The 24,298-nt window shown below is 47.6% G+C and overlaps 1 protein-coding gene across 1 annotated transcript in view; it reads right to left on the reverse strand.

Annotated features, from left to right (window-relative positions):
- The window catches only part of CPXM2 (carboxypeptidase X, M14 family member 2), a 140,687-nt gene that overhangs the window by 73,084 nt on the left and 43,305 nt on the right, over positions 1–24,298 (reverse strand). Inside the window, exon 4 of the mRNA XM_042908489.1 lies at positions 11,116–11,255. Coding sequence (XP_042764423.1) covers positions 11,116–11,255 — 140 coding nt within the window. The remainder of the gene's footprint in view (positions 1–11,115; positions 11,256–24,298) is intronic.

The following is a 24,298-nucleotide window of genomic DNA, read 5'->3' on the forward strand; positions in this document are numbered from 1 at the left end:
CAGTCCAAAATACAATGACTCCAAGATTTCAATGTAGAAATCGAAACCATAAACGTGCTCAAAGAAAACATGGGGGAAATCACGCACGTTCTCAGAAGGGCGATGCCTTTACAAGGAGGACATAAACCTTAAGACACTGATTATATTAACCACGTACAAATTCAAAGTTTTTGTACAACAGAGGGGGCCAAGTGACAAGGAAGGGAGTGACTGGGGACAACAGGAGTGGCTCAAATCACAGTCAAATAACTAGTTTTGGGTGGCCACAGGGTAAGATCCGAGGCACCCCCGGGGGGTCTACCACAGTGGGCCTTCACGACAATCGGCCTTGCCGGTCAGATTCTTCTCTCTTTCCACCTCACAAGAGAGAGAATGTCCCCACATCCTCACCAACAAGCACCACCCGCCCCAGCAAACAGCACTGGATATGGCAAATGAGTGAAGTCAGTCGGGAAAGGGACCATTAATAACCCACAACCCCAGCTGTAAGGAGCACTGAGTGTCGTCCACTTTCTCAGACAAGTAGAGAGAGCCCTGTGAAATCCCTTTTCAGTCAGAGAAGGAAGGGCCCAACAATCTCTCAGTTTTTAGGCCAATTTTCTGCTGGAACCATGGGGGGCGGGGGGCTGGCAGCTTCCTCTTCCTGTCCATCACCTCCTTGACAGAGCTTCGCAGGCTCAAATCCAAGCTGCGGCCAACCTATAACTCTGGGCAAGACCACCGCTCCCCCGAGGTCTAAACTTGTCTTTTGTAGCATCTTGAAAATAAAAGGTGGGGGGAGGGCGGGGGGGAAGCATTGCCTTTTGTCTACAATAGGCATCTGTCTACTCCCAGCACTCAAGAACACAGACACGGCTTTCTTGTTCTCTCCCTCCTTCCGGAACCACAGCGACGCAGTTAAATGGTGTGCTACCAGGGGCGCCTGGGTGGCTCAGTCGGTTAAGTAACCAACTCTGACTCAGGTCATGATCTCATGGTTCATGAGTTCGAGCCCTGCATTGGGCTCCACGCTGACAGCTCAGAGCCTGGAGACTGCTTCAGATTCTGTGTCTCCTTCGCTCTCTGTCCCTCCCCGACTCATGCTCTATCTCTGTCTCTCTCTCTCTTTCAGAAATAAAACATTAAAAACATTTAAATGGTGTTATATGCTCAGCACAGACAAACGCTGGATGCTGAAAAATCAGCCCACTGATTTATTAGATTTTTTCAGTTGGGACCAGTTACCATGGCCTTTTGCAAACGCAGACCACAGGAGAGAGTGTTATAAACTTAGAAATAGTATCTAGTTTTCCATTACCTCCAGCAAAAAAAGTCTACCAGGATGAGAGAGGGAAAATACCACTCTGGAGGCCAAGCCCAATCGAGTTGGGTAGAGGACGAGGCAGTTCCTAGTTAAGAAACTCCACAGCAGAAAACTGAAAGTAAAAAGAAAATATTTAAAGTCCTTTAAATCTGAAAGAGTCACTCAAGAGACCAGGAGAAAAAGGAACCAAAGAAATAGCTCACAGGAATCCTCAAAATTAGAGAGAAGATGGGGCACCTGGGTGGCTCAGTCGGTTAAGCGTCCAACTTCGGCTCAGGTCGTGATCTCACTGTTCACGAGCTCGAGCCTCGCGTCGGGCTCTGTGCCGACAGCTCAGAGCCTGGAGCCTGCTTCGGATTCTGTGTCTCCCTCTCTCTCTGCCCCTCCCCTGCTCATGTTCTGTCTCTCTCTGTCTCTCTGTTTCTGTCTCTGTCTCTCTCAGAAATAAATAAACGTTAAAAAAATTTAAAAAAAAATTAGAGAGAAGAGAGTTGGCTTCCAACCCCGCTCCGCGAGAACATGTGTCGAGCCCGGAGCTTCCTGCCCGGCTCCGCCTGGCACTGACCTCACGTCAGAGGGCAAAGCCGTGGGGTGGCCAGGCCACATGAGGGCTTGCGGGGGCCCGAGACACTTTTGCCTCCATGGATGCTACTGGTTTCCCACACCAGCTATAAAAGTACTGTAGACTTAGCGGTTTCAGCTACGCATTTATTATCTTACGGTTTGGGAGGGCAGAATTTCTGAGATAGGGTGTCGGGCAAGGGCCGGGTATCTCCTGGAGGCTCCAGGGAGGAATCTGTTCCCTTGCTTTTCCAACTTGTAGAGGCCACCCCCATTCCCTGCTCGGGGCCCCTTCCTCCACCCTCAGAGCCAGCCACACCTGCTGCGCCTTGTGCCTCCCCCTTCTGCTGTCCAGGACCGCCACATCTGCACCGGGCCCGCCCAGGCAACCCAGGGTCACGTCTCTATTTGCGGGTTAGCCGATCAGCAACCTCAAGTCCACGTGCGACCCTGAGGCCCGTGTGCCATGGAACCTCGCACCTTCTCAGATTCTTGGGACTCGGACGTAAACATCTGTGCCGGCTACTCTCCTGCTGACCACAGGCCACTTGCTTCCTCCATAAAAACAATTTTCAAGCCATGTTTTTTTTGACTGCCTTGGTACAGAGGTGAACACAGTAACATGATATATTTGAATGTTTTCTTTGACCTCAACGTTCCTTTCTTTTTTTTCCAGGTTGTACAAGAGGTTAAACACGTTCACGGGCCCCTAAAGGTCACAAGGCCCCTGGCACCGTGTCTGACAGGTAAGTGGGCCCTGGGTGTGGCCAGCAACGCCCTCTGGCCCCCCGGCGTCCACAAGTGCTCAGAAGCACACAGGAGCCCATTCACGGGGCTTGAGGCCTCAGGGTGCAGGAGAAAATCGTGAGTAATAGCAGGGAGAAGGAGGGGGAGGGCAGAAAGCACAGGTATGTTCACGACGAGGCAGAGAGAGATATCAAGCTGTGTGTGCTCTCCAAGCTCAGTGTTCTCATCCACACAATGGGGACAAGAAAGGGACCTTCCTGGCAGGTGCTGAGAGGCACCCAGTATGATGATGCCAAGTGCTCTGCAGCCCCGGCACAGGGAAGCGATATCATTTTATTTCAAGAAATTTCCTGCCGGCCAAATCCATTTGTACAAAATACAGACGTGTCAGAGGAGTATTTTCACAAAATGCCAGGCTCTGCTTAGCTGAAACGTGACTGATCCAGTTCTAACGTCTTTCCTGGGTGCCCTCCGGGGACACGGGAGGTCCTAGCTATGAATGGCTAGGGAAGGGGGCTCCCAGGAAGGGGCAGTGAGATGTTGACTTCGTAAATAACAGCAGCCACGGCCCTCTGTGCCTCCGCTGTGTCCCGAATGTGCCGGTCCATTCTGAGACCATCTGCGTCTCACTGAACATGCACGACAAGCTGAGAGGGAGTCGTCACCTCTCCTTACAAGACTAGGAGGCTCGGAATCGCCAGGAGCCCACCTGGACCACCCACCCACCTACTCTGGGCTGGGGGTGGCCGTCTGTCCAGCCTCTGGATGGGAGAGAATCAGGACATGATCTGAGCAGTTTCGAATGATGCAGCAGGAGGGGCAGTCACTGAGACCTTCCCTCTGTTGGCTGGTACAACCTAGCACTTGGGGGCTCAGTGGCAAACAACAGCCAGGTCCTGCCTGCTGCCCGGGAGTGACATCAGTGCAAGTAAAAACAAATAAATAGGTAATCAAATAAAGCCAAGTGGGGGCACAGAGCTACTGAGAGTGCGTTTCAAAAGAATGATCAGGAGGAAAAAAAAGCCTCTGATGCAGGAGGGTTGAACTTTCAGACAGAGAGAATGGTACATGCAAAGGCCCTGAGGCAGGAGCATGCTTGCTTTATCTGTGGAACAGAGGAGGCTCCTGCTAGGAGTGCAGACAGACAGTGCGAGCCAATCCACAAAGGCTGTGTGGGTCCAGGGGTAGAAGCATTATGTGAGCTAAGCAGGGGTGGGGCCCCCTCTACCAGGAAACAGATGAGAAAAAAGATGAGATGTACCCAGCAGCCTTCTGGAGGGTTTCCTTGGCGGGGGGGCGGGGGGGGGCGGGTCACAGCTCAGGGGGACCGAGGACCCCTGAGTAAAGCAGGGTGGAAGTCCCAGCCCCAGGAAGGAGCTCGAGAGTTGTCTCCACTTCAAAGCTGTTACCTTCCAAGAGCTTGTTTCTTAGTCATCGGCACCCAGAAAACCTAGTACGACCATGCAACCGTTAAGTGAGAGTTTCGTTTGACTTCAAACAACCCTCCCTGCGTGGTGGAAACAGAACATGAAATGAAGAAATGATTGCATGCCAGGCCCTCTATCTGAACTTGTCGAGGTTTTCATTAAAACCCCTCCATCTCGTGCCAAACTCAGCAATTCAAAGACTGTCAGTTTCCAAAGAAGTTAGAAAGATGTTCGGAAGCTTGTGCCTTCCCAGCACCACCCCCCCCCCCCCCGAAGGTGCCAGACATTTCATGTTGCCAGGAAGTGAGGAAGGAGGCCCGGTACCGTGCATTCTGAAAACACACACTCTCTCTCCCCCAAGAAGCCGGGAGGTGATTGATGGCGTGCTGGCCAGCCTCCCCTCAAGCTCTGTGCCAGGGGCCGCCGGGTGCCCCTCCGCGCCCCTGGCCCCAGCCCCCTGTGCTGCATTGCTCTGCACCCTGGTGGCTCGGACCCCAACCCCGGGGGACGAGAGAAGCATGAAGGCCGAGGTCAGTCCTCTGGGAGCAGAAAACAAGATGAACTGAAGATTAAGGGAGGGGCTGGGTGGACACTTCCCGCTGGGAGCCAGGGGTCCAGCTGCTGGGCAGGTGTTGGAGCGGTTCCCTCTCCAACCCCGTCGCCGGATGCACACCCTCCAGTGGCGTCTCTCCTTAGCTCTGCCCCTTCTCGCGCTCACTTTTGCTTCTCGCCAGACCCCACCTTCTCCACAGCCATCTCCTCACCTCTCCTGAGCTCGGGTCCAGCGCGTCCCAGACATTCTCCCAACAGGGACGGCAGTGGGGGCCAGCCTGCAGCCTCGAGACTTCCAGACGCCCACTCCTCTCCGACCCCCGGCTCGCTCACACCCCCCCACCCCACCCCTGGGCCCCAGCTGATCACCTCCACTGCCCCTGTGGACTTTTCAGATGACCACTGTCTTCCCGGCCAAGCTCGTGTCCACTTCTGAAGCCTCATTTCCCCTAGTGGCTCCTTGAACTTGCTCTGAACTTCCAGGGAATCAGCCCTCTGCCTCTTCCCCCGCCAGCCCTGGAGCTGACCCTCACACCCTTCCTTCCAAATGCGCTCGGTGCCCTGCCAGCTCCCGAAATGCCCTGGTCCCTGCACCTCCTCCAGCGGCTCGGCCATCGACTCTATCGCCCCCTAGTGGAGAAAGTGCCAGCAGTGCCAGGTGGGACCGGTCCAAGCCTATGAGCTCTAGACACCCGCTGAGCCCTCTGAGGGCCCTCCCTGTCCTCTTGCCGTAAGCGGCCAACCCCTAGAGCCGCCACACTCACTGTCTGCAGAGGACCCCGCCGATCTGCCCCACCGGCCACCGGCCCCTCCTGCGAACACAGCTCTTCCCAGGGCAGAAAGGGGGAACGGGCCTTTCCCTGGCCTTGCCTTCCCTCTGGGTCGGGCACCTCCTTCAGCTGCTCCTCTCCTTCACCATCAGAACTGTCCGGAACCATCAGCGGAGGCCCACATTCAGAACCTTTGCTACAGCTTTCCACGGACAAACAGAAAGCCAGCCCCTTAGGCTGGAGCTGTGTCTCCACTGTCTTTGTGTCCTTGGTCACAAGCCTGGCTCCCAGCCTGGCTCCGTTCATCTGGCTCTAATTAGCCTGACTGCTGTTTAAAAATTCAGCCGACCAGTCAAACCCTCCCGGCCGTCACCTTACAAACTCATCAGTCAGACTGCTACCTCACTTTGAGGACACATTCACAGACTCTCCAGAGAATGAGAATCGTTTTGTTGGTTAAGCAAGTAAAACTTAAAACCTTCGGCTATTTTTAAACTGCCTGTATTTCGCCCATGCCGGTACAGCATCTATCCACCTCCGGCAGAATAATTAACTTTCCAACCATCGCACTGGTTGTGATTGTAGCACCCATAGGTCTAATATACTTTCTGAGATTAGGGAAATTAAAGATTAGCTTTTTTAAAAAAATTTTTTTTAATGTTTACTTATTTTTGAGACAGAGAGAAAGAGAGAGAGAGAGCGTGAGCAGGGGAGAGGCAGAGAGAGAGAGAGGGGGAGACACAGAATTTGAAGCAGGCTCCAGGCTCCGAGCTGTCAGCACAGAGCCCGACGCGGGGCTCGAACTCAGGAACCATGAGATCATGACCTGAGCCGAAGTCGAACGCTTCACCGACGGAGCCACCCAGGCACCCCAAAGATTAGCTTTCATTAGTATGGAGACGTTTCACTAAATTGCAGGGTGGTGGAGAAGGATAATTTCTACTGGTGAAACATACAAATGATTCAATATCATAAACATAGTTATATTTTATTACTTTCAAATAGCCCAAATAATTTGAAAAACTATGAAACCGAGAATCACAGCTTTTCGTCCACCCGATTATGAACTGGTTGCAGGCCACGACCTAAAGCCTTGCGACCTGCCAGATCATCCTTCACATCTGTGTCATGCATCTGATAACAGCTCTCCCATCCCCCACCCCTCGTCAACAGGCATGTTGTGGATGCCAGTGGATCCGTTCACATACGGGATTTTTCCACCAGACTGAAAGCTCCCTGCAGGCAGGCCACTTTCTGCTCACCTCATATCCCTAGTGCTTAGCACAGAATGCTCAAAACAGATGAATCCATGAACACACAAAGAGAATGTCAGAAACATATAAGATTATGGATGTTCACTGAAAAATACCAATCAAGAAAGTCCTGCGGATGGAAAGTATGAATAGTATTCCTAAGTATACACGTACTGTAACTCCAAAGTGCTCCTATATTTATTTCAACAACCAGACAGAAGCCATTTCTAAACAGCAGGATCCATCTGGCCCCGACCTCAAGGAGCCCGCAACTCCTTGCCCTTCCGTTTCTAAAACACTCCCAACTAAAATGTGATGGATGCTCTGAGATTAGGGGATGGTCTGCAGGCTCAACTAGAAAGCTCAAGTTCTAACTCCAACGCTGCCTTTGTTTGTCTTGGTTTGAATTCCACATCTCCCCTCCACCCGGCCAGATTCAGGAAGTGGCCACGAGCCTTTCAAGAAGCTGGCCCAGTTGTAACCTGCACAGAAGCACCCTCGGGCTGTCCGGGATTCTTGCTGCCAGAGATACTTGGATGAAGGCTGCTCCAGGGCTGCTCTGACAAGGGGCGAGGGGAGGGCCAGGCAGGCACCGCTCCCCTCCACCCCCCCAGATTCACACAGAGCAGCCTCACCTCTCTCTATTTTCTAAATGCTTCTGTAGCTAAAAATAAAGCTTGAAAGCCACTGTCCTAAATAAAACCCAAAGAGGAGTGGAGGGAAGAAAGTAAAGTTTACCGAGCTCTTAGTATGTGCAGGGTAATTTTTTTTTGTAAGGTTTATTCATTTCTCAGAGACAGAGAGACAGAGTGTGAGCAGGGGAGGGGCGGAGAGAGAGGGAGACAGAATCCGAAGCAGGCTCCAGGCTCTGAGCTGTCAGCACAGAGCCCGACTCGGGGCCCGAACTCACAGACGGTTGAGATCATGACCTGAGCTGAAGTCGGACGCTCACCAGACTGAGCTGCCCAGGCGCCCTGATGTGCAGGGTAATTTTAAAACAGTGTAATGATTTATCTGACTTCCATGCATCTTTATCAGTGGGAGAACAGTTCCCTTCTTTCAGGCAGCAGACTGAAGCTCTGAGAAGAGAAAATTCATAACCAACAAGAGTCAAGAGCTGTGACGAGACTCCAAAGCCACCTTGTTGGGTGTGCCATCTTCTCTAGAAATCGTCACTCCTCAATCTCCCGCGTCCCCTTCCCTCTCCCTAGTCCCATTTCCAAGCTTGCTCTCAGTCACTGACGCTGGCAGATGAATGAACTCATTACTGTGCCCTGTGAACGAACCTTTGTCCATTTGTTACTTCCTAACAATATTCGTTCATTAAAAAATCATTACTCGAGCATCTAATAGAAGCCTGGGACTGGGCAAAATGACCAGGTATTACCTCTATCATCCAGGTGCTTCCAGACTAGCAGGGAGAAACACAGAAGCCCGTAAAGAGAAATATTAAAAATGACACCAGAGATGCCTGTGTTGGGAACAGTGTGCGGGGAGAGGGAAAGGGGGACACCTGCTGTCTTCTTCACTGTTCATATTTGATGGTTCCTATTGCCGACGTGTTTCCTGGTCATACTGGGACACATCCCAGTGCTTCCAACATTATTCATTAACAAAATGAATGAGTTTCATTCATCCTCCTGGGGGGAGGCGGCAAGCTTCAGACACCAGAACCTATCTTTGTCCTACTTCTTCTTCAGTCTTTGGTGCAGACCATCCTGTTCTGGGTGGTAAGACAAAGTGAAACCCATCGCATTTTTTTCCATTGTCCTTGAAGAACAATTTGACTTGAAATACATTTAGACATTTCAAAAGAAAAAGACTCTTAAAAGCAATTCTATCCCTTGTCTTAGCCCTCTAAGATGTTCCTGTCCTAGGCTAAGTCAAAGAAAGATCTCGTTCTACGGCCGTTTCTTGTTCACCCCAAATGCTCTTGTGTCCTTGATGCGATGGAATGTGAGTGTTATTCCTATCCTGCTCTGTGCTTCCAATCCAATAATAAATCAACTATAGGATTTCTAACGACAGCGGTTAGACAGGTTAATATCCAAGCATTAAGGTAAAATCCCTTCGTTGATCCCTATGCATAATCTCAGATCAGTCTTTCTCTCCAAGTTTCTGCTCCAAGTTGAGCCATTCAACATTCCCTTCCCCTAAATTCTCGCCTTTCAGAATCTGAGCAGTGAAAACAATTGTCATGGTAATAAGCTGATTACAGCCCAATGTGCCCCACAGAGCAAAAATCATCATTACACACAAGCACTGCTAAAAAGCAAAGCGGAAAAAAACGAAATGCGCTACACAAAACAGCCCAAACACACGACCGAACGCTGTCAAAATGCACAGATTAACCCAGCTCTGGAAATGTATTTGAAGGAAATAATTGGAAGGAAGAAAAAAGTATGAAAATTCTTTCTTGCAAAATGGTATGGGATACCAGAACACTAAGAAGGTGACAGAGACAGGGCTGGGTAAATTATAGACTATGAAAAATGATCATTGTGATGTCAGAGTAACAGTGGGGAAAAATGCTTGGATATGTTTTTAAGTTAAAATAACATAATTGCATACGCAGTAGAATTACACATGAGTAAAAAAAAAAACTATGTCTAAGGGTGGTGGGATCGTGGGTAATGTTTTAAAACATTGCTAGATGTAATAATATAGTCTTTACAATAAAAAAAAAAAAGCTCAGAGGGAAAACAGATGATGAGTCATTGCCTGAACATTGTCACCATGTAAGAAAGTCCCCTTTACAGTGACAATGACAGGCAGTTAAATATGAGCACAGATGCCAGGCTCCCCTCTCTTATCCTGGTTTATTTATTACTGTTGACCTTTCCGGGGATTAAAAATTAATCTAATCAACAAATTACAGACACATTGTACGTGACCGCCAAGAGGTAACTAGCAAACACTGAAATGAAATCCGAGAGTGTGGTACAGACAGGGAAGATGAAGCGGGTAGGGTGGGAGGGGTCTTAGCTGATGAGACCAGTTTCCTAATGTCACCGCGCGAGGCATTCGTGCCCTTGGCTTCTCAGTTGTAGGCGGATGTTAGAGGCACTTGAAAACTCTTGCTTAAATTCGGAAAGCACTCAAGATCCCGTGGACCCTGCTTTGCCCTGCCCAGCCCCCAGTCTCTGTGTGCCTGCTGTCTACACGGCTGGAGACACAGGACAACCCCAGAGATGCAGCCCCGCTTTGGTCTCTACAACCAGCCCTGGGTTGAGGCAGGGACGTTGTTTCGTATTTTTCGTGCACGTTGCTTTTGCACATACGTTTTTTCATTACCGTAGTAAAAATACATAACAAAATGGATCATTTCCACCGTTTTTTAAGTGTACAATTCAGGGGCATCAAGCACGTTCACATCACTGTGCAACGGCCACCTCCATCCACCTCCGGAACTTTTCAGCACCCCAGACTGAAACTCAGTACCCATTTAGACAATAACACCCCGTTTCCCCTCCCCCAGACCCTGGCCTCCACCATTCCACTTTCGGCTCTGCGAGGCTGAGTACTTAGGAACCTCGCGTAACCGCAATCACATTTGCCCTTTCGTGACTGGCTTATCCCACTTGGCATCATGTCCTCAAGATTCAGCCATGGTAGAGCAGGTGTCAGAATGTCCTCCCTTTTCTGGGGCGCCTGGGTGGGTCAGTCAGTTAAGCGTCCGGCTTTGGCTAGGGTCATGATCTCACAGTCGGTGAGCTCGAGCCCCGCATCGGGCTCTGTGCTGACAGCTCAGAGCCTGGAGCCTGCTTCGGATTCTGTGTCTCCCTGTTGCTCTCCGTCCCTTCCCCAGTAGTGCTCTCTCTCCCTCTGTCTTCCAAAAATAAATAGATGTTAAAAAAAAATTGAAAAAAACAAAAAGAATGCCCTCCCTTTTTAGGGATGAGTAATATCCCACCATATGCATGTACCACAGGACAGAGAGCCTACCTCTCTTGGGATCCCCGTCAGATCATCTCGTTGTTGACCCAGCCTTGGGCCCAAGCTCAAATGGGCTCCATGTCGTCCTCAGGCCTCACCCCGGCTGCTCCTTCACGTCCAGTAGTTCCTCTATTTGGGAACCTCCCTAGGCTTCCAGTCCTTCTCAGACTCTAAAGGGTTCACGCCTTCTACTCCCAAACAGTGGCTTGCACCTGTTACCGAGAACTCACTCCTTGTTCAGAGTTCCCACCTCGGGCTGTCAGGGTACTAGTAATCCATCACAGATCCAAGATGGCAGCCGCCTGCCTAAGCTGCACTGTTTTAACGATACCTTTGTCTACTCAGCGTTAACCTGCTGGGTGGGTCCCTCCCTCTGTTCTTGACAATGTCATTTCCAGAGATGCCTGTGTCCACAGCAAGCCCAGCATCCTGTCCACATTCCGATTTTCTTCCTTTCTATTGCTTATCGTCAGATACTTCTCTGCGTCTTCCTGTCTCTGTCCAAACCCTAGAATATTAGACCCAAGGCATAGAGTCTACAAAAGCACAGGTCCATCCACACTTACAGCCAAAGTGAGTTCCTTCCTTGAGTGATGACACCAGTGAATTTGGTCAGACGTCTAGCATCCACTTCAATCCACTGATGGAGGTCATTCCTTCCTGCACACCACGCCCCATCATAAAAATCATTTTCGTTAATACCTGCCTGGAAAGAAAGAGAGATGTTCTTCAGAAAGACCCAGAATCAATGAATATTCTCATGAGATTTGGCGGGGGGGGGGGGGGGGGGGGGGGTGTTGATGGTCAGAAAAGAATGAGCAGGGGATAAAGAAAAAAAAAATGCTATGCCCTGAACACTCTTTATTCTAAATCATAAAATGGGATTGCTTATTATTAACAAGTTGGAAATATTTCAGTATGATATGTCCTCTTCTTGCCCAGTGTGGAAGAGGAAATTTAATGAGCTCGCCTATTACTCATGCACCCACCAGGCACAGACTGCCTCCTACGAACCAGCCTACACATGCCGGGTGCTGGGAATACAAAGGTGAATCGTCCCCTCCCAGAACCTCACCATCCAGGCAGGAAGAAAGACATGAAAACAGATGAATTAGAACACAATGGGGAATGTGTTATTTCAGGAAGCAGAGCAAACTGCTACAGGAACATTTAAGGATAATGACTAACTTGGTCTGGTGGGGACCAGGATAGAGGTGATCACGGAGTTGGCTCTCGAAGGGTAAGTGTATCTAGTGAATGTGTATGCATTGGCATTTAAGTCACTTGATGCGTTGAGTTTTAGCTCCTATGGAGATTCTTTTGATCTGAATCTACAAGGTAGGTGGCGTTTCTGCTCTGGAATTTTCCCTATATTATTACCATTTCAAGAGAGAATTCTCTGACAAGAAAGAAAGAAAGAAAGAAAGAAAGAAAGAAAGAAAGAAAGAGGAAAGGAAGGAAGGAAGGAAGGAAGGAAGGAAGGAAGGAAGGAATAGGGAGGAAAGGGAGGAAAGGAAGGAAAGGAGGGAGGGAGGGAGGGAGGGAGAGAGAGAAAGAAAGATAAGAAAGAAAGAAAGAAAGAAAGAAAGAAAGAAAGAAAGAAAGAAAGAAAAAGAAAGGAAAGGAAGGAATAGGGAGGAAAGGAAGGAAAGGAGGGAGAAAGAAAGAAAGAAAGAAAGAAAGAGGAAAGGAAGGAAGGAAGGAATAGGGAGGAAAGGAAGGAAAGGAGGGAGGGAGGGAGGGAGAAAGAAAGAAAGAAAGAAAGAAAGAAAAGGAAGGAATAGGGAGGGAGGGAAGGAAGGAAAAGGGAGGGAAGGAAGGAAGGAAGGAAACGAAATAGAACATCTGAACTGAGTCTTCCTAATTTACTAAGACCCTTTCAATATGAACCCCATGGCTTTTTCTGTAGCTATTACACAAATATGTACTCAGATGAGAAAAAAAGTCTAAATGGGATTTAAAAGATAGGCCAGCCCATCGTTCCCATCTGAGCACTTTTCAGCCCGAATTCTGGGGCAGCCTTACTTCTAATGGGCATCAGTGATGTGAAACTCACAGTCCAGCTACAGCACAGGAACAACGTGGCCAAGGGGTCCGCAAGTAGAACCCTATCATCAGTGCGCTGGCTAACATCGGTCTCGTACCAGGACCGAACCACGTGTGTGCACTCTCACCCCCTCCTCAAACAATCCTGAAAGAGCTCTGAGGGCAAATGTCACAATACTCGCCTCTCGTGGCCTCCTCAGAGCACCACGATCTCAGACGAAGGTGAACGGAAACACCCATCAGTCCACGCTCTCCAGAAACCCAAGCTGTCAATCAACCGGCACCTCGGGTCTGAGGGCATATGGGGCGCTTGTGCCAAGGACCTGGAGGTGCTGCCACGTTCTGCCTTCCAGAACCCCCGGGAACGGCTAAATCTTGCAAGTGCGTGTTACCGGGGCTTCGGCCGGCCTTGCTGAAGTCACAGGGTGTGAATGTCTGAAGCTCTCGTTTCCCAGAGGTGCTAGCCAACCAGGGGGCCACCGCCCCATGAAACGTAATGAGCTCCCCTGTAATGGGGCTCTCAGGACACAGTCCCCCTACTTCTTCACCCAAGGCAGGTATCCTGTCTAGACGGAGACCTGGAGCACGTCAATACCTACAATACTGCCACGTAGCTTCCTTCAGGAAACCGTAACACTTAGTTGGTATCGGGCTCCTCTCTTCTCGTAAACAGCCCACGAGACTGGCGTTGATTTCATTTCCTTTTTTTTTTTTTTTTATGTTTATTCATTTTTGAGAGACATCAGAGCAGAGCAAGAGCAGGGAGGGACAGAGAGAGAGAGAGAGAGAGAGGGAGACACAGAATCCCAAGCAGGTTCCAGGCTCTGAGCTGTCAGCACAGAGCCCGACGCGGGGCTCGAACTCACGAACTGCGAGATCGTGACCTGAGCCGAAGCCGGACGCTCTACCGACTGAGCCACCCAGGCGCCCCTGATTTCATTTCTCAACATTCACCTTCACTGTGCCTCTACTACCTGGCCCGGGGGACGGGAATGTAAAGGGGGAAGACATGTGCAGCCCGGCCCTCTTGGGGCTCAGAACGGGCAGACGGGCTGAAGTCCACACACGCGGCTCGCGTTCTGGTCCTGGCATCTCCAAGTCAACCACCGCACAAGGTGCTGGTGAGGGGCTCGTGCTCTAAAGTCCCCCTGCCGGGTGGGAATCCCAGCTCCGCCATTTGCACCCTGTATACACCCCAGCAATGCGCCTAAAAGCCCCGTGCCTCAGTTTCCCCATCTGCTACAACGGGGGCAATGATCCTTTCTCCCTGAGGGTGCCGATGGTGATGACAAGAGGCCCTGCACGCCGTGTGGGCTCGATAAATGTTACCTCACATAAGGGAGCCCTCAACAAATGTCATCAGTACAAAGCAAGGACTGTTTGGCACATTACGGAAATACGGGTGCTTTACGAATCGCTTCACACTTTGTGAAATTATGAGCAATTACAACACTATTCTGGGCACTTGCGGTCACACTTTCTACACCGTCAAACATCCCGAATAGGGTTAGAAAATCTGAAGAAAGAGGAGACTCAGAGTCTGAGGTCCTCAAAAGGAATCCACGTTGCCACTGCCCGCCCTCCCCCCCCCAGGGTTTTTTGGCAATGTCTGCGACTATTTTTGGCTGTCACCACTGGGAGCAAGTGGGAGCTACTGGTGACTAATGGACAGAGGCCAGGGATGCCGCTGACCACCCTGCAGTGCGCAAGACAGCCCCCGCCACAAAGAAGCGCCTCGACCCAAATGTCACTGGTGCCAAGACAGGGGACACCCGGTCGTGGGCTGAGCAGACAAGAACAGAGCTGCTACGGAACCTGGGATTTCCACCCCGAGAGAATCACGGAAATTTGGGGGAGCTCTCCCTGCGCTATCCGACCAAAGCCTACTTGGCGGATAGTTGGCATTCGATTTTAGGCTCCTGGCTTCGCCAGCCTGGATATTCTGCCTCTGCTGCCGATCTCAGTTCCTCCTGAGCACACCGGACAGTCCGCTAAATGCAGTAACGGTGTCAGGGGACCGGAGGGCCCTTTCTGACTCGCTGACTCATACGGAAGTGACAGCCCCCTCTGCAAAGTCGATGACGAATTTATGAAGCAAGCTCCTGGCAGAATTCAGCGAGAGAGGAGGTGCCAGCCCGAGAAGCGTCACCAAAACACAGCACAGCGCAACCCGGGATATCAGCATGAGGTCAGAGAAACCAACAGAAGGCTACATTCGTCCTTTTCTGTTTAAAAACGCAGGAAAGGGATGTCCGGGGGACTCAGTCGGTTGAGCGTCTGACTTCAGCCCAGGTCATGATCTCATGCTCATGGGTTCAAGCCCCATGTCGGGCTCTGTGCTGACAGCTCGGAGCCTGGAGCCTGGATTCCGTGTCTCCCTCTCTCTCTGCCCCTCCCCCCACTTGTCTTCCGCCTGTCTCTCAAAAAATAAAATAAAATGTTAAAAAAAATTGTTTTAGATAAAAATGCAGGCAATCCCTCATAAATTTTGGAGGCATTTCTATCAGAAGTTGTTGAAATAAAAAGTGGGTTTCCTTAACGTATAAGCTAGTCTTGAAAACACCATTAAGATGGAATGATAATTTGTACTACAGGGCCAAATAAGTTAAGAACTAATGTAATTTTCTCTAGGCAATTAGGTCATACACGTCATTTATTTACCTTAAAAAAAAAACCACCAATGCATCTAATAGACTAAGTTTTGCTTACGATGAATATCAACATTATTAAATCCATATCAAAGAGAAAACCTGATATCACCCATTTAAGATCAAATGGGAATTTTCTGTTTCAAGATGATAGAAATGTGGATTTTATTGTGTTCTTTTCTCAAAAGTTCCCCCAAGGAAAACAAGATAAAGAAAGACAAGCTTGATCTCTGACAAAATGAGAAGACATTTGTAATCTCCTAATTACCACATATGAAGATGGAAATCAGATGTAAGAATCCTGAAATGACTTAGCAAGACAGGGAGATGTGAGCTTACAAGGGGAACACCCGTGAGAACCAAGCCACCCAGGACTTTAAAAGCTCAGAATCTAGACTCCTAAGTAGCTCGGAAGGTGGGGCAGGGCTGAAAATGAAGAACTGATTCAAAATATGTATAAAAAAGATAGATTCCCACATCCCCATTCCCATCCCATAGAAGATGTGAAATTTTTCTTTAAAAAAAGAAAAATAACCAACAACAATCCCAGAGGCTCTGAATTTGGAGATTCCAGACACAGAGGATGGCAGGTGTGATGTGATAAAAACAGAGAACTCAGTGGCTACCAGCAGACTGAAGAGTGAGACGCCCCAGCTCCCCTCCCGCCTCGGCTCTAGGACACAAGGCAGCCAGGCTTAGAGCAAACAAAAGTTAAATAAACTAAAAATATAATGGAGCACAGAAGAAAATCTCAAAGAAATTGTAATGAATATCCCTTGAAACAGAAGATCTTGCTTGCATAAAACAAAAGAGGGATATTCTTAGAGAGGAAAAAGCATCGTCCTAGGTCAAGCGCTCGCAACGTGAAAATTCCAGTAACAATGGGCAATAAGAGAAACTAAAAAGAGCAGAGAAAGAAATTACAAATACTCTAAGTTAATAATGTCCCAGATCTGTAAGCTTTAAGTCTCCAAAACACTAAGAATCTAGTATAATGAAGAAGCCCCGCACCAAGGCATATCTTGGTAAAACCTCAAAATATCACAAATGAAAAGAAGATCCAAAAAGCGTCCCAAGAGGAAACAAAAAAGGAAAATATATAAAACAAAGCCAAAGGAATCAGAAAGGTACCAGAATTCTCAGTAGCAACATCTGAAATTCGAAGAATTGGGGGGGGGGGGGGAATGAAGACGTCAAAATTCCAGAGAAACAGATTTTTCACCCTAGAATTTTACATTCGGCCAAACTATCACTCACTGGTGATGGTAAAATAAAGACATTTCCAGATTCACACATCCTCAAGAAATTCTCATGTACCAATTGCATAAAGCTGTAAGATGAATGTGCTCCACAACGATGAAGCAGAAAACCAAAAAGAGGATACAAGATCCAGAAATCAAGGATGCTAACACAGGAGAGCATTCTCAGAATGATGGAGAAGGCAGTCCCAGGAGAGCTGCTGTATAAAGACTGGAAAGAAACCCATTCAGAACACAGCAGGTCAGGGCACCTGGGTGGTTCGGTCGGTTAAGCGTCCGACTTCGGCTCAGGTCATGATCTTGTGGCTGGTGAGTTCGAGCCCCACATCGGGCTCTGTGCTGACAGCTCAGAACCTGGAACCTGCTTCAGGTTCTGTGTCTCCCTCTCTCTCTGCCCCTTCCCTGCTCATATTCTGTCTCTCTCTCAAAAACAAATAAACATTAAAAAAAAAGAACACAGTAAGTCAAGGCCTCTGGAGGAAATGTCTTACAGAAATACAAAAAACAGCTAAGAGACTAAAAAATCATTGAGCAAGTCTTGACCTTATAGAAAATTGTATCAAAGGATATTTTATAGACCCAGACCTATTGCAGGGCATGGGAGATGTTTTAAAAAATAAAAGCAGATCTAGGAAAAACAAAAGGTTGTCAAGAAATGATACAAAGCGCATTATCTCCTGGCTCAAAACTACCCTACTTCTTGGCTCGGTAGTAAGCACTATTTACACAGTCGTAATCAAAACCTTGAATGTAGGTTTACCCAAAATTTGAGATCTAATTTTACTGAAAGGATTAGAGAGGTTAAGGTAAAGGGATAATAAAAACGAGCCGAAATTTTCATTTCCCATAATATGAATTCAGACTATACATGTACAAACCAGTACATATCAATTGGTGTGTAATATTTAGAAATAAAGACTTAAATTCCCAAAGAAAACAATGAAAAGGAGTTTGGAGGAGTTGCCTTGTTCACAGCGTGGGACGCATTAGGAGGTGGGTGGGGGTGGGTGCCCTGGCAAGGCACCTTCCTTTTGGTTTTCTTTTTTCTAGTTTTATTGAAGCGTAATTGACAAGTATAATTGTATATATTTAATATATTTATATTTAATATATTACATAAATATATCAGACATAAATATCTTCTATATTTAAAGGGTACAACGTACTGGGGTGCCTGGGTGGCTCAGTGGGTTGAGCATCCAACTCTTGATCTCATGGTCACGGGATCTGGCACTGAGTTGGGCTCCATGGAGCCCGCTTGGGATTTTCTCTCTCTCTCTCTCTCTCTCCGCCCCTCTGCCCTACTCATGCACTCTCTCTCTCTGTCTCTCTCTCTCTAAAATAAAAACAATAATAATAATGATAAAGTGTAGGGGCGCCTGGGTGGCTCAGTCAGTTAAGTGTCCGACTTCAGCTCTGGTCATGATCTCACACTTCGTGAGTCAGAGCCCCGCGTCGAGCTCTGTGCTGACAGCTCAGAGCCTGGAGCCCGCTTCGGATTCTGTGTCTCCTCCTCTCCCTGCCCCTCACCTGCTCATGCTCTGTCTCTCTCTGTCTCTCGATAATAAATAAACGTTAATAAAAAAAGTTTTTTAAAGCAAAGGGAAAGGCATACACGAATATAGAGGGTGACTGGTGCAAAGCCTGCTTTGTTGACCCTTTCGCTTTCCAGGTGTCTACGGAACTCCTACTACATGCTAGGCATTATGAAAAGCACCCTGCCCTAGGGTATATATAGAAAACGGTGGATCTCAAAATTACTATGCTGTTCTGAAGTCACTGATCTGCACTGTAATTCATAATCGTGGGCTGCCTCTCTACAGAGACATCTGGAAGCAAATTGAAAAGTTATATCCAAGTGAATCTAACTATTGTAGCAATTCCAGGATAATTGACTTACAGCTGCCACTGTGCAGACATACCAGGACTATTTGGACAAAAACAGAATAATGTGACAGTTATTTTAAAATATCTCTCAGAAGAGCCAAAGCATAAGAGACTCTTAAAAACTGAGAACACACTGAGGGTTGATGGGGGGGGGGGGGGGGGGTGGGAGGGAGGGAAGGTGATGGGCATTGAAGAGGGCATCTTTCGGGATGAGCACTGGGTGTTGTATGGGAACCAATCTGACAATAAATTTCATATATTAAAAAAAAATAAAAAATAAAAAATAAATATCTCTCAGAGGAATCTTGGAAGCAGTGGCTGCAACTTTACACATTACAATAAGTTACCACTCCTGGAGGGGAGGTGTTACCTAAAAATGTTAGATATGACATCTGATTAATATAGTTCACGACAGTCTCCCACGTCAGGGTCATCATCTAGTCTGAACATCTCCTTCGGTAAACCTCTGTGATAGACCTTTGATAAACCCACAGAACTGCCCGGGTACAAATCGGCTTATCCTTTTGCAAATCAGCAGAGCGTCTTGCCCCAGTTCAGACCTTAATAATCAGTAAAACTGGCTAAAAAGAAAGATTCATTGTTTTTGAAGCTATTTTTAAAACCCAAAACCTGGGGCGCCTGGGCGGCTCAGCCAGTTGAGCAGCGGACTCTTGATTTTAACTCAGGTCATGATCTCACTCATGGTCACGTTATCGAGCTCCGAGTAGGGCTCCGTGCTCAGCGTGGAGACTGCTTGGAATTCTCTCACTCCCTCTCTTTTTCTGCCCCTCCCCTGTTTGCACAGGGGCGCGCTCTCTCTCTCCCTCTCTCTCTCTCTCAAAATAAATAGGGGTGTCTGGGTGGCTCAGTCAGCTGAGCATCCAACTTCAGCTCAGGTCATGATCTCATCGTTCATGGGTTTGAGCCCCGCATCAGGCTTTCTGCTGTCAGCAGGGAGCCCACTTTGTATCCTGTGTCCCCCATCTCTCTGCGCCTCCCCTGCATGTGCTCTGTGTCTCTTTCACTCTCTCAAAAATTAACATTGAAAAAAACCTTTCATCAAAAAAGAAACTTTAATAAATAAATAACAATACATAAAACCCCAAAACCATGTCTTAAGTAGTTCCTTGCACCGGCCAAGGAAAACAATAACTATCTAGTGTTTGAAATTAAAAACATTTTGAAATAAAATCTACTAACTACATGGTGAGTCGTGTATTAATTGCTGAAAAAGAAAAAAAAAGGAAAGATAGGGAAAGGAGTATACTAATTGAAAAAGATAGTACAGGATTTCCACACCCACATTCTAATTCAATTCTACTAAAACCTGGGAAACATTCTGGTCACTATAATCGCCCATCAATGGAATAACTAGTTTTAATTCTCAAACAAGGGTTTACATCTCCTCTGAAAATTTTCTTTTTTTATGGAAACAACGTGATTCTTATTCTCTTTTTCTCTTTCTGTTTGGGAGTTGTGTCTGCTGTGGTTTCAAGTTTTTATTTAAATTCCAGTTAATTAACATGCAGTGTAATATTAGTTTCAGGAGCAGAATTTAGTGATTCGACAATTCGGCATTAACACCGGGGGCTCAGCGCGACAAGCGCCCTCCTTAATGCCCATCGCCCATTTAGCCCATCCCCCACCCCCCTCCCTCCATCAACCCACAGTTTGTTCTCTGTAGTTAAGAGTCTGTTTTCTGGTTTGCATTTCTTCCCTCCCCAACCCCCCCGACCCTTCATCTGTTTTGTTTCTCATCCTCTGAACATTTTAAAGGTGTATCTTTTGTTTTGGTGGCTAATTTAACGACTACATAACTTATATAGCATACCTTTATGAAACATCCTTAATTGCGTATTTTCTTAAAAAGCACCTGTTGACTCCTTACTATAAGCAGTGATGAAACCATTTCCACCTCCTGCTACCTTCCCTTTCTTCTCCTTCATCATCTGATTTCATTCATCATATCAACATTCACTCTTAAAAGTTTAAATCAAATATACCTCCTTTCCTTTCTATGACCTACCAGATTTTAATTTTTTTAATGCTTATTTTTCAGAGAGAGACAGAGCACCAGCAGGGGAGGGGCAGGGAGAGAGGGGGAGATACAGAATCTGAAGCAGGCTCCAGGCTCCGAGCTGTCAGCATAGAGCCTGACGCGGAACTCAAACGCATGGGCCACAAGATCATGACCTGAGCCAAAGCTGGACGCTTAACCGACTGAGCCACTCAGGCACCCGATTCACCACGTTTTACTAAAGTTTTCATTGAATTTTACAAAATGTACCTATTTATGGGGATGGATATTAACCAGACTTATTGTGGTGATCAACTCACAACATATACATATATTGAACCATTACGTTATACTCCTGAAACTAATATAATGTTGTATGTCAGCTGTACCTCAATGAAAAAAAAAATGTTTTAATTGCTCCCCTAAAGAATCTTATGTTTATCTATGTAAAAATATTGAAATCATTTTAAGGGGCGCCTGGGTGGCTCAGTCAGTGGAGCGTCCAACTTCGGCTCAGGCCGTGATCTCACGGTTCGTGGGTTTGGGCCCCACGTCGGGCTCTGTGCTGACAGCTCAGAGCCGGGAACCTGCTTCGGATTCTGTCTCCCTCTCTCTCTGCCCCCTCCCCACCCCCCCACAAAAAAAATAAACATTAAAAAAATTTTAATAAAAAAGATTAAAATCATTTTTAGTAACTAAATAATAGTCCTATACAGGCATACCTTGTTTCATTGTGCTTCCCTTTTTGTACTCCATAGATAATTGTGTTTTTTCCCAAATGGAAGGTTTGTGGCAACCCCGCATCAAGCAAGTCTGTTGGTGGCATGTTTCCAGCAGCATTTGCCCATTTCACGTCTCTGTGTCACACTTCAGTAATTCTCGCAATAGTTCAAACTTCCGTATTACTGTCACATTTGTTACGGTGACCTGTGATCAGTGATTGTGACTAAAAGCTCAGATGAAGGTTAGCATTCCTTAGTAATAAGATGTCGTTTAAATAAGTGTTTTTTTTAGACATAATGCTATTGCACACTTAATAGACTATAGTGTAAACGTAACTTTTATATGCGGTGGGAAGCCAAAACATCATGTGACTCACTCTATCACAATATCTCCAAGGTGTGCCTGTACTGGAATTAACATTATGAAGAACCAAAGAAAAGGTAATTCTGAAATACGATGCGGAAGCAGGAGAACAGGTACACGATTCCGTTGTTGTTTATTTCAAGGTTCAATAAAAGCTGAAATTAAGATTTTTACCATTAAAATATACACAAAAAAGTGCACAAGCCCTAAGTGTGAAGTTCCATAAGTTTTACCGCACACTCACCCATGTGTCCACACCCAGCTCAAGATCTAGAACACGGCCAGCGTGCCTCCCTTTTGCCGCCTCCAGTATATTACCTTCCCCCCCAAAGCAACCTCTGTTCGGACTTCCATTTCCCTAGACTGGTTTTCCTGTATTTAAATTTCATACAGGGTGCCTGGGTGGCTCAGGCAGTGAAGCAGCCGACTCTTATTTTCAGCTCAGGTCATGATCTCACAGTTCGTGAGTTCAAGCCCCGCATCAGGCTCTGAGCTGACAGCCCTACTTGGGATTCTCTCTCTCTCTCTCTCTCTCTGCATGTACACGCATACATGTACACATTCTGCCTGTCTCTGTCTCTCTCTTAAAATAAATAAAGTTAAAAAAATAAAAAATAAATAAATGTTATACAGATGAAACTCACCATAACTACTGTCTCTTGTGTCTGGATTCTTTTGCTCCATATGATATCTGTGAGATTAATTCACGTTACTGCAAATAGCAATAACTTACTCTTTTTCACTGTTGCATAGTCTTCCATTGCGCACGCATAGAATGACTTATTCATTATACGTTGATGGACACGGGGGTTGTTATCATGAATAATGATGCTCTGAACCCACCTGTACCTGTCTTACCAAGTGCATACAAATGCGTGTCTATTAGGCATAAGACTGAATTTCTTAGGTGAACAGGTAGGAGAATGCTGAGCTTTAGTAGATACCCCAAAAAGATTTCCGAAGCTCTGCTGTTTTACATTTTCAGCACTGTGTAAAATTGTCTATTGTTCCACATCTTTGCCCATACTTGATACTGTCCCTTTTCTTTAAAGCCATTCTGGTGCCCATGTGTCATATCTCATTGTGGTTTTAATTTGTATTTACTCAGGGACTAATTTGTATTTACTCAGGCCTCTTCTTCTGTTCACCGGCCATGACGTTGCTCTGTAACTATAGCTCAGCTGCAGCCACACGGTCTTTGCTTTAGCCTCTCAAATAGGTCACGTTCCCTATAACCACAGGGCCTTTGTACACACCATTCCCTTCAACCTGGAACCCTCTTCTTCCCCTTCTGCCCACCCTGTGTCTGATAACCTCTCCACTCTTCATCCTGCTTCAAATCTCAGCCCAGGTACCCATCCCCAGGAAAGTCTCCTCCATCCGCAGTCTGAGACAGGTTTACCAAGCATAGGGAACCACGGTGGTATGGGTTACATGACGTCCTCCAAAAAGATATGTGCAAGTCCTAGCCCCTGAAAGTTCAGCGTGTGACCTGATTCGGGAATAGGGTCGTTGCAGATGAAATGAGTTAAGTGAATCTGAGGTCAGGCTGGAGTCAGGTGGGCTCTAAAGCCGATGACCGGTGTCCTTACAAGAAGGGGAAATCTGGACACAGAGGCAGACACCCACAGAGGGAAGAAGGTGTAGGGGCACACGGGAGGCCACCGTGTGACCCTGGGGGCGGAAACTCAAGTGGTACAGCTATAAGCCCAGGAACACCACGGGATGCCCGGGCTACCCGGGCTACCAGAAACCGGGGAGGCAAAGAAGGAGTCTTGCCCGGTCCCCAGGGGCTCTGGAGGGAGAACAGGCCTGCTAACCCCTCGACTGCAGACTTGCAGCCTCCAGAACTGGAGAGAATAGATCCCCGTTGCGGGAAACCACCCAGTCTGTGCTGTTTTTACCGTCGCCCAAGGAAGCTAATACACGGTGCTTCCTTGCGAGTCCTCATCAAAGGCTATTTTGGGGCTTCCACTGGTGATAGATCTTTTTAATGGCTTCATTTCCCCATCAGATGATTGGAGTTATAGGCCAAAACACACTGGCGGCATCCCTGTCTCCTCTTGGTCTCTCTCACACCCCTCATCCAGGCGCCTTCCACCCTCATCCGAAATCCTGCTTTCAAACTGTCCAAAATACCACCGCTTCTCACCGCCTCCGCTACTCCTGTCACAGCCCAGCCAGTGCCATCTCTTGTCTGGGGAGCTGGAGTCACACCCCAACAGGCCTCCCGCTTCCACACTGCTCCCCGAAGTCAACGCACAACTGGGTCAGTCCTTCGCAGAAATCACAGCATGTCATTCCTGCGCCCAAAAAACCTGCCACGGCTCTCCCGGTTGACTTAAGAACGAAAGCCAAAGCCAAAGTCCTCCCAGTGTTATTTCTGGGCCTGCACCTCCTCCCCTGCATGGTCCCTCTGCTCCGGCCACACCAGCCTTCTGCTGCTCCTTGGTGGTTGTGCACGCAGTCACCGCAGGACATTTGCACAAGCCATCCCCATCGCCCGGAATGCCGCTCCCACAGCTACCTGAGTCCCTGATGATCTCCTCCAAGCCCACTCGGTCCAAACACCCCCACCTCAATGAAGCCAATCTTGCTCACCTTTAACTATAGCCCGCCCCCTCCCCAGAGCCTCCCTCCTGACCCCCGCTGCCAACTATGTTTGTTTGGTTTTTCTTCTCTCTCCATAGCACTCACCAGCTTCGGACATATTAGAAAAGTTGTATTTTATTACATTTCTTGCTTTTCTGTGCCTCCCCCACTAGAATAGAAGCTTTCAAAAAAATTCTTTTAATGTTTATTTTTT

Source organism: Panthera leo, chromosome D2 (assembly GCF_018350215.1).
Source record: "Panthera leo isolate Ple1 chromosome D2, P.leo_Ple1_pat1.1, whole genome shotgun sequence".
Taxonomy (NCBI): domain Eukaryota; kingdom Metazoa; phylum Chordata; class Mammalia; order Carnivora; family Felidae; genus Panthera; species Panthera leo.